At 46.9% G+C, this 11054-nt stretch overlaps 2 protein-coding genes across 4 annotated transcripts in view; both read left to right on the forward strand.

Annotated features, from left to right (window-relative positions):
• The first annotated feature begins 340 nt into the window (after nucleotides 1-340).
• Nucleotides 341-5145, forward strand: LOC135215948 (uncharacterized). Its single transcript, XM_064250904.1, has 4 exons — nucleotides 341-591; nucleotides 929-1607; nucleotides 2118-4561; nucleotides 4917-5145. Exons 1-4 carry the CDS (start codon nucleotides 341-343, stop codon nucleotides 5143-5145), a joined length of 3603 nt encoding a protein of 1200 aa, XP_064106974.1.
• Nucleotides 5146-9733: 4588 nt separating this feature from the next.
• The window catches only part of LOC135215657 (dehydrogenase/reductase SDR family member 4-like), a 111080-nt gene continuing 109759 nt past the window's right edge, over nucleotides 9734-11054 (forward strand). The window contains exon 1 of one of the 3 annotated variants that reach the window (XM_064250589.1): nucleotides 9734-9974. In XM_064250589.1, the coding sequence (XP_064106659.1) occupies nucleotides 9847-9974 (128 nt within the window). In that variant the 5' untranslated portion in view covers nucleotides 9734-9846. The remainder of the gene's footprint in view (nucleotides 9975-11054) is intronic. The other 2 variants (XM_064250590.1, XM_064250588.1) reach the window with 2 other exon arrangements.

Raw genomic sequence — 11054 nt, forward strand, 5'->3', positions numbered from 1 at the left:
AATGTTCTTACAAACTTAAGAGTTAAAAAGATCCCGTACAAGAAAGAAAGATAGAAAGAAAGAAAGAGAGAGAAAGATTTCAGCAATTTATAATATCAAAAGAGACAATACATAATTAAAAATCTTTCAGAATCATTCCTGCTCTATTTAGATAATTCGAAATATCTCTGGTGAAATTTAGAAAATCAATGAAAAATAGAGAGAGAGAGAGAGAGAGAGAGAGAGAGAGAGAGAGAGAGAGAGAGTATGAACTGGATACTTCAGATATAGATTCCAGTTTGAAGAGAATGTGGCCTTACCTGGCCTTGGCAGCAGCTGTTGTTGGGACGTTGTTGTCCAGATGTTCGAAATACAGAGGAACATTCATCTTGTTTGCTGTGGCTGCCTATTCGCTGGTGAGGTTTCTCTCCTGTCTGATGATGGTGGAGCTGAACAGCCCAAAGAAAAGGAACTGAACGAGAGAATTGCGGCATTGCAAGACGCCATCCAGTGCCAGAGAGAGCAGCGCATGAACTTGGAGAGGACAATAATTCTCCAGCTGCAACAGAGGCTGAACCACTATGAAGAGATGCGGAAGGGAAGAACGCACTCGTGTCAACCAGATCACTCAGGACGTGTTGCAACAGCAAGCTGTATAATTATTGTTTGAAACTGTTAATTACTGTTTAGGTTTAATTGGACAGTTTATGTATAAAGGTATTTCTGTTGTTGTGGGTTATTGAGGAAGAGGTGTAAATGACCGTTTATGACTAGTTGAGTTTGTATATTACTTGTTGTTGATTGTCAATGATTATTTAAGATGTTCTCTTGGAGAGTGGGGAGTATGTGTGGTTAGTTGAAGTCAAGCCCTGTAGGAGATTATTACCTCTTCACCAAAGGATCGTTGTGTGTCTGTATCCATTATATATATATCATTTTTTAAGTAAAGAAGAAAAAAACCAAGTCTGTGTTTCTTTACTGCCACAAGCTATCTAGGCAGTATGGAGAGTAACTTCGACTTGAAACTGATCCCTGAGTATGATGGCAGAAACACACAATCTGTTATGAAGTGGCTGGAGAAGTTGGAGCTGGTTTGCAAGCTTCGGAAAGTTGATGACGTGGCCAGTGTGATTCCTCTGCGGCTTACAGGTGGTGCCTTTGCAGTGTACTTACAGTTACCCACAGCAGATAGGAAGAAGGTTGACAAGGTGAAAGAAGCATTGTTGGCTGCGTTTGCTGTTGATCCCTATGTAGCCTATGAACAGTTTGTCAGTAGGAAGTTGCACAGTGGAGAGGCACCGGATGTCTACTTAGCTGAGCTACGTCGACTCGGATCCCTGTTTGGAGGAATTTCTGAAAAAGCTCTTGCATGTGCTTTTGTAGCTGGACTTCCAGAGAGAGTTCGTCAGCTGTTGAGAGCCGGGTCTCGCATGGAGGCCCTCGATCTGGAACAGATTTTGGCTCGGGCACGGGCGGTTCTGAAAGATGACCTTCCTTCTGTTTCAGTGGAAACATGTTTTGGCGCCACAGGAAGCTTGGGTTCTGTGCCAGTAGAAACAACAGTTCAGAAATGTCATGTATGCCTTGGACCAAATCACTTTGCCAGGGACTGTCTTGCTCGCAACCGAGTAAATGGTCGATTTCGGAGAAGGGTAAAGTGCTATCGGTGTGGTGGAATGGGGCACATTGTGTCAGCTTGTCCGGGAAACGAGCAAGGAGAGGAGGCATCAGCGCCAGCCTCCTCTCCCCAAACCCACTGAGTAAGGTGCTGCCAAGTACTGTTTTGAGTGTAGAGGGTCTTCAGTGTTGCGTGTTAGTAGACACTGGGTGTTCTCAAAGCATCGCTCATGTCTCATGCTGTAAGGCATGGAACAAGTGCGCAGTTAGCATGATAACTGTGAGTGGGCAAGAATGGGAGTGTGAAGGAATGGTTGTTGTGCACTTGCAGCTCAGTAATGGAGCTACTGCCAGCATTTCTGTATGTGTAACTACTCTAATGCCCCTCGGTTTTAAATTTCTTCTCGGCATGTGTGAGGGCTCTAGGAGGAGTCACTGTCGATACCCAGGGTGGTGTACGATTTGGAATGGAAGACACTCTTTTTTCTGCAGCTGCTGATGTGAAGGTGGGGGTGGATGAGCGTGATTTTAGCGCAATTTATGATCCTGTGATTAAATGTTGGACAGCTACATGGAAATGGTCTGAGGGCAAGGAGCCTGGCATCCTGGAGAATGAAGTAAAGGCATATTCTGTACCTCAGGAGGCAAAGGACCTGTATGAATCAGAGCTACAAAGATGGGTGAATGATGGCTGGCTGCTTCCTTATGATGAGAATAAATATGGACCAGCTAAGGGGCTTATTCCCCTCATGGCTGTTGTACAGCAAAATAAAAAGAAGGTGCGGCCTGTACTGGACTTCAGAGAACTGAATACGTACATTGATACATTTACAGCAGACTCAGATGTGTGCTCAGACAAACTATGTGAGTGGCGCAGGCAAGGAGTGAATGTATCTGTAGTAGACTTGGCTAAAGCTTACCTGCAAATAAGAATCCATGAGTCTCTGTGGCCGTACCAGACTGTATATTTCAAAGGCCAGAGGTATTGCCTGACTCGACTGGGGTTTGGTTTGAATATTGCTCCGATGGTAATGAAATCTGTTTTAAACTGTGTTCTCCTTCAGGACCCAATTGTAAGAAAAGGAACATCAGCTTATATTGATGACATCTTGGTGAATGAAGATATTGTTAAGGCCAGCCGTGTGGAGGAGCATCTTAGAAATTTTGGGCTAGTAAGTAAGCCACACCAAAGACTTGCTGAAGGGGCTCGAGCATTTAATCAGGAGCAGGAGAGTCTATTTTGGAAAAGGGACAATGACCTGGGCGATGCACCAAGACAATTGACTCGGCGAGCAGTGTTCTCATACTGTGGTAGACTGTTAGGCCATTACCCTGTTTGTGGATGGCTGCGAGTGGCGGTAGCATTCATCAAGAGAAGAGTCAATAAAGTCACTGAAGGATGGGACGACGTCATTTATGATGATTACATCAAAATGTGTTTGCAGGAACTTCTGGAGAAGGTTAAGAAGGATGACCCTGTGAGAGGACAGTGGAATGTCACCGGTGACAAATTCAAGATCTGGGTGGATGCTAGTTCTCTTGCGCTTGGTGTTGCAGCGGAAGTAAATGGTTCTATTGTGGAAGATGCCAGCTGGCTGTGGAAAGACGACTCTTGCCACATCAATATGGCTGAGCTAGATGCAGTCATTAAAGGATTGAATCTTGCACTGGCTTGGAAGATACAAAAGGTGGAATTAATGACCGACTCATCTACTGTGCATAGATGGATTTCAGATGGACTTTTAGGAAAAAGCAGATTGAAGACTAAGGCTGCAAGTGAAATGCTCATCAGAAGAAGACTAGGAATAGTCTTGTCATTGATAGAAGAGTGTGACCTCCAGCTGTCTATTACACTTGTGTCTTCTGCCAATAATAAAGCTGACAGTTTGACACGTGTACCTCAGCGCTGGCTGAGGGACCTTGGTTCATGTCACCAAGATGCAAAACTTGTGTGTGCTTCTGTTGTCCCTGCCATTAGTGATGGAATTAAGGAGATCCATCATGCTGCTGGTCACCCGGATGTGAGAACTCTCTATTTTGTGAAAAAAGTCCATCCAGGAGTTACCAGGCGGCAAGTACAGGCTGTTGTCAAATGCTGTGAGGCATGCCAGTCAATAGACCCGGCCCCAGTGAAGTGGCAGAAGGGTAGTCTGGAAGTGGATAGAGTGTGGCAGAGAGTTGGCATGGATATTACTCACTATGATGGACAGCCATATCTTACTCTCATTGATTGTGGACCATCTCGATTTGCCATCTGGCGTCGGCTCCATTTTCAGACCAGTGAGAGCATCATCGGGCAACTTGAGACAGTGTTCTATGAACGAGGAGCGCCGGAGGAACTGTTAACTGACAATGACACTGCTTTTTGCAGCAAACTATTTGCTGACTTTGCAAAAAAGTGGTGCGTGCATCTTAATTTTAGATGTGCTTATGTTCCATCAGGAAATGGTATAGCTGAGAGATGCCATCGAACTGTTAAAGTCATTGCTGCAAGGAAAGGCTGTAGCATTGCAGAGGCTGTATATCTGTATAATTTGATGCCTCGTGATGACTGTGACTCAACGACTGCCCCTGTCAGTATGCTGTATTCTTACCCTGTGAGGGTCCGAGGAGTGGATCCATGCTCAATGAACAAAGTGGCAGTGAGTGGCCCCTACAAAGTAGGTGATGAGGTGTGGGTAAAACCATCCAACATGCGATGCAATATGCAATTTGAAAGAGGCAAGGTTACGAGAGTTTTGTCAGAACAAGCTGTTGAATTCAATGGAGTTCCACACCATGTTAGAGATCTTCGTTCATGTTCTTCACAAGGATTGATATTGAGTGAGGAAACTACTGATGCTGAGGATGAGGAGCTTCTTATACAGATTCCTGTTCATGAAGATGAGGGGGAAGAGAAGATTCAGGCACTGTTGCTGAGTGCAACGCGATTTCAAGACATTCAACAAGAGTTAGAAGAGCTAGAGTTTGTAATATATGTGAATGTAATTCAGGGGGGAGTGTATAATTATTGTTTGAAAACTGTTAATTACTGTTTAGGTTTAATTGGACAGTTTATGTATAAAGGTATTTCTGTTGTTGTGGGTTATTGAGGAAGAGGTGTAAATGACCGTTTATGACTAGTTGAGTTTGTATATTACTTGTTGTTGATTGTCAATGATTATTTAAAATGTTCTCTTGTGGTTAGTTGAAGTCAAGCCCTGTAGGAGATTATTACCTCTCCACCAAAGGATCGTTGTGTGTCTGTATCCATTATATATATATCATTTTTAAGTAAAGAAGAAAAAAACCAAGTCTGTGTTTCTTTACTGCCACAAAAGCCTGGCAAGACAAGGCCCACTTGCTCGAAGCTGGAACGATAAAGAGAAGAGGAAGAAACGGCAGCTGGAAGACAAGATCGTCAAGATGGCAGAAGAAAACCAGCAGCTGTGGGCCAATGTGAAGAAAATTGGTCAGAGAAACGATGCCCTATGTGAGAGTATAAGGGAACTGTCTGGGCAGTCACTAGATGCAGACTGCCTGCTTGAGGGGCTCGAGAAACTCCTATGACAGAAGGAGAAAGACCTGCAGCTAATGAGGGCAGAAGCGGCGCGGTTGGCGAGGCTCATCCATGAACAAAAAGACGCGACCAAAAAGCGGAAATCCGGCAGGAAAGACCTCGAGTTGAAGTTCCAGTGCCTGCTGAAGGATGTGGAAGACCTCTGGAAGCAAAAGTGTGGACTCCAGTGTGAAGTTGAGGCTGCGAAACTCAAGAGGAATGAGATGGCATGCCTTCTAGAGGAAGGAAATCGTCGCCTGGAGTCGCTGGAGAGGAAGGCCGGTGTCTAGGGCGAACGGAACGGCCAGCTGGAAGATGAGGTTGGACAGTTGCGAGGAGCGAAGGAGAAATTGGTGTGTGACCTGAAGAACCTCCTGGGGAAATAAGACACCTGGAGGCGGACCACTGGAAACTGCAGAAGCTGCTGTCAATCTTCGAGGAATGGCATGATGAAGACTGCACTAGCCTCACTCAAATGGATCAGATGTGGAAATTTTAAGGAGAATAATTTTGTTGTATGAAGAGTTTACTGTTTATTTTGTAATAAGTTTGCTTTGTTAATCCTTGAAGGAAATTATTGAACTAGAACGGAAATAAATATGTTAAAATTATTTCTTAGAGTTTTATTGATTCTTGAAAGGGAAAGAAAAGGGGAAGAATATAGAAACGGTGAAGAAAATGAGGGGATTCGTGGAGGTGCTGGGAGAAGAACCAGGATTCAGAGAAGCCCAATGAGAATTGAGAGGATTCAGTAAGATTGGCGGAGGTGCCAGGAGAAGAAGCAGATGATTCAGTAGAATTCAAAATTGCCAGGAAAAGATCTGGAGGATTCAGAGAAGCCCCTAGAGAATTGAGAGGATTCAGTGGCATTTTCTGGTTCTAAGTAACAGCATAGGTGTTGCTCTCTGTAGGGACTGGCGGGCAAGGCCCGCCGTGGGTCCCGGGACGGGTGGGCGATGTCCGCCCTGTGCCCCGGAACGGGCGGGCCAAGCCCGCTGCAGGTCCCAGGACTGGCAGTGTCCAGGGCGAACAGAACGACCAGCTGGAAGATGAGGTTGGACAGTTGCAAGGAGCGAAGGAGAAATTGGTGTGTGACCTGAAGAACCTCCTGGGGAAATAAAACGCCTGGAGGAGGACCACTGGAAACAAAGAAGCTGTTGTCGACCTTCAAGGAATGGCACAATGAAGACTGCACTGGCCTCACTCAAACGGATCAGATGTGGAAATTTTAAGGAAAATATTGTTGTATGAAGAGTTTGCTATTTATTTTGTAATAAGTTTGCTTTGTTAATCCTTGAAGGAAATTGAAATAGAACGGAAATAAATATGTTAAAATGATATCCGCCCCGTGTCCCGGGACAGGTGGGCCGGGCCTACCATGGGTCCCGTGATGGGTGGGCGATGTCCACCCTGCATCCCGGGACGGGCAGGCCAGGCCCGCCACGGGTCACAGGATGGGCGGGTGATGTCCGCCCCATCTCCCAGATTGGGCGGGCCAGCCCCGCCGCGGGTCCCAGGACGGGTGGGTGATGTCCGCTCCGTGTAACGGGACAGGCAAGTGAGGCCCACTGTGGGTCCTGGGATGGGCAGGTGATGTCTACCCTGTGTCCCAGGACAGGCGGGCCGAGCCTGTTGTAGGTCCCAGGACTGGTGGACAGGGCCCACCGCGGGTTCCAGGACGGGTTCTGGGACGGGCAGGTGATGTCCACCCTGTGTCCCGGGAAGGGCGGCCATGGCCTGCTGCGGGTCCCGGGACGGGTGAGCGATGTCTGCCCCGTGTCCCAGGACGGGCGGGCCGGGCCTGCTAGGGGTCCTGAGACGGGCCGGCGATGTGTGCCATGTGTCCTAGGACGGGCAGCCCGGGCCCACCGCAGGTCCCTGGACTGGCAGGGAATGTCCGCCACGTGTCCCAGGACAGGTGGTCCAGGCGTGGGTCCAAGGATAGTCGGGCGATGTCCGCCACGTGTCCTGGGATGGGTGGGCTGGGCCCGCCTCTCCCGGGACACGTCCCCACACCACTAGCCTTTGTTAGCAAAAAGGTCAAACCTGCCGAGACTCCCTACAGCACATTCAACCACAAGCTCCTTGCTGTCTACCAGGCAGTCCGCAACTTCAAATATCTTCTGGAAGGTGTCCCCTTCACCATAAGGACGGGTCACCAGCCGTTGTTCCACGCCTTCGTCAAGGCGTGCGACGCCTGGCCCGCGAGGCAGCAATGTCATCTCATGGCTGCCTTCGAGTTTGGGTGCTCCATTGAGTACGTCCTTGGCGGACTCGGAGTCGACTACGAAGACCTAGCGTGAGAACAAACCTCCGACCATGAAGTACCAGCCTACCGGACCACCATCACTGCCCTTTGCTGGGAGGACATCCCCTTCAGCCCCTCCAGGACAACGCTCCTCTGCAATACTAGCACAGGACGCCCTCGTCCCCTGATACCCGCATCCCGCAGGAAACAGGTGTTCAACGTCATTCACAGCCTCTTGCACCCGTTGCCCCGCACGACTACCAGGCTCCTAACGGAGAAGTTCATGTGGCATGGCATCATGAATGATGCTCAGGAGTGGGCCAGAAACTGCATCGCATGCCAGAGTAGCAAGACGGGAAGGCACACCGAATCGGGAATAGGCTCTTTTCCCTAGCCCAGGCAAAGATTCGGACACATCCATGTCTTGGGGCCTCTTCCTCCATCCGACGGTGCCACATACCTCCTGACAGTAATTGAATGATCTACCAGGTGGCCCGAGGCCACCCCAATGTTAGAAGCAGACGCCTGTGCCAAAGCTCTCCTGACCAGATGGATCAGCCTTCACGTCAGAGCTCTGGTCTTCCCTGGCACACCTGATGGGGACCAAGCTCCACACCACGATGTCCTACAATCCCACAGCCAACAGCATGGTCGAAAGGGTCCACCACTCCCTCAAGGCTTCCTTAATGGCACGGTGCCAGGACCCCGAATGGAAGGCACAGCTTCCCGGGTCCTCCTTGGTCTCCGCACTGCCCTAAGAGCCAACGGCTCTTAGGTGTACGGGGAGACCCTGACAGTGCCAGGTGAATTCTTCCCCACCAACAGTGATAATCCTGATATTCCCCTGGCTAGGTTGCATGCAGCCGCCCAGAAGTTCGTTCCCTGGCGAGAGACGTAAGTCCACAGGAGGAAGCAGTTCTGCCCACAAGCCCTGGACTCCTGTAATTTCGTCTTCGTGGGGAATAACGCCGCCCGCCAGCCCTTGACGAGGCCCTACCGGGGCCTGCACCGAGTCGTCCGTCAGGAGGAGAAGGCATTCCTCGTGTCAGTCGGCGGCCGCGAGGACTGAGTCCCGATATATCGCCTCAAGTCCGCCATCATCCCCGACGAAGACGACCTTGCTGAAGTCCCTCGCAAAACCCCGACGCCGCTGGTTCCTGACAGCGCCCCTAAACGTCGTCGAGGCCGCCCAAGGAAAGCAGTCGAACCACCCATGCCCACTACCAGGGGCGGCATCCTGTTTTCCGGCCCTTAAGATGACTAGGACATACAGGACGCCCCTCAGCCGATGGAATCACAAACCCGAGGACTCCTTCAGTTCCCCTCAAGATTCCGTTAGTCATCCAGGAATTCTACGTAATCATTGTCTGGGGGCGGGGGTGGGGGGAGTATTCGTAAGGACATTCGGGCGAATGTTCGCCCCTCCGTTGTAAAAATGTTTATCCATGTCCTCTATTTTTTTCCAGGAACTAAAATGTAGAGCATTTTATGCCCTTTCTTTTTATGTATATAGGTCGGGAATCCGTTCCCTCTATGTAATATTATTCATGTATTTTCGTCTGTGAAGAAACACATTCACAGGCCCTGTCCCTTTTTGTTTATGTTTGTTCGTGCGTGCGTACGTGACGGACACTAGCTTCCGTCTGCACGCCGCCTTATGTACAGCCTCATTAGCCGAAAAAAATACTAAGGGCTGCTCTAGGAGCAAGTCCCCGTGCTGGCATAAGGCCAGCTTAATCTGAAACAACAACCGAATAAAATAGTTCAGTCGCTCGCCTTACTCAGTCCTCACAATTTTATTTCACTTATCAGAATTATTATAAAGACTTCGCCAGTTTAATGAATTAGTGTACCTTTGTACATCTTTTGATTTGTGGTTGATATTTGGGTTGGGGGGAAGGGGCAGACGGGATCGAATCAACCCTAGATACGTACTCAACAATATTATCATGTTACACTTTGACCCTGAGCAATATCTAACTGTTCTATTTTATGCGTTACTGTATCAATGAATAACTGAATGGAAATACCTCGAAAAAGGGAATATAACAAGATACATTCAAGTCACCGATCATCTATAATACCAAGATCGTCAAAACTTCTCCATAAATCGTATTACCAAAAATTTAATAAATGAAATATGCACTCAAAGCCATTTAAAGAGATACGAATTCAATGTTTTGTTGCCAGAGAATAGATATCTTACTCTCTCAATTTTCTACTGTGTTAGTTGTTAACAATAATTAAGGACTGATATAACAACGAAGAATATTCATGATAAATTATTGAAAAGTATATCCAAATATATTACCTAGGAATATCTATAGTTAAATATAAATGACAGCCGGTTTCGTTCCCGGCCGTACACGTCTGGCACCATCGAAAGCCATCTCCAGAATTTTGATTAAGTTCTCGGTTGCATTTGTGATAAAGTACTTCAGAACTTTGGTATAGATTAAGGGACATGTTTCTGCTACGTCATTCAATGCCAAGTGTCTTTTCCTCAGTACGAATGATGGCAACTTCATCTCCTTTACAACAAAGCAAAAAATTGGCAGGAAAGGTGGCTATTGTCACGGCTTCCACAGATGGGTATGTACCTACCTTAGTATGCATGATAGGACATTGTCTATCTGTAATGGTAACTAGAATAATAACTTTATACATGTTATTAACTTACTTTGGTAATAGAATACTCACTTATTTAGGTTTAGGAGCTAGGCTACTAAATTCTACGGTAGGAGTTGTAACCTAACCTTACATGGCCATGATTAGCCTAGGTAGCTAGGCTAACCTGCTCCTGAAATCCTACGTAGCTATACTACCTACTACTATACTACCTAGCTACTACCTACTACTACTACCTACCTAGGTACCTTATGCTGAAAACATGGATTTTATTAGTCTTTTTTTTTAATTTCCATTCATTGCTGAACTTTTATATACCAAATCACTGGCAGAAGGATGTGAAAACCCCTATCGCACGGAATTATCAAAACTGAAATTTAAGATAATTTTACCTACCTAGCTAGAAGGGTAAAAAACCGCATGGTACAGGGGTGGGCCATGTACGATCAATGTGTACAACCCCAAGAAAAGTACATTATAACGCGTCCTGACACTGGAGTAGAGGTCTTTAGCTCCGTTTCTCACCAACAAGAAGTCGCGTCTGATGCCCATCTCCGATGTCAGGACGCGTTATAATGTACTTTTTTTGGGGTTGTTCACGCTGATCGTATATGGTCCACACCTGTACCATGCGGTTTTTTACCCTATACTCTGTTTTTTTCCATCTGTCTGTCTGCCTGTGGTGTTTTCTTATGGTAACACTGTGTCCCGGGCTTTAAATAGTTACGCTATGTGTAAGTTTTAGGTAAATAAAAGGATATCTGGGTGTACATTTGCAACTGAAAAGTGTTTTAATAATTTACTGTATGCGAATGACCGTTAATATTCGAAATGGGATATTGTTATTATTGTTGAGTGTAAGCTGAATGTAACTATCTAAAGCCCGGGACGCAGTGTTACCATACGCAAACACCACAGGCGGATGGACAGATGGAAAAAAACCGAGTATAGTAGGTAAAGATTTGGAAAAATTGCATTACCTACCTATTGAATTACCCAATATGCAACAACTTCCATCTAAATAACAGTGCTAATTGCAATCCC

The sequence above is a fragment of the Macrobrachium nipponense genome, chromosome 5 (genome assembly GCF_015104395.2).
Source record: "Macrobrachium nipponense isolate FS-2020 chromosome 5, ASM1510439v2, whole genome shotgun sequence".
Classification (NCBI taxonomy): domain Eukaryota; kingdom Metazoa; phylum Arthropoda; class Malacostraca; order Decapoda; family Palaemonidae; genus Macrobrachium; species Macrobrachium nipponense.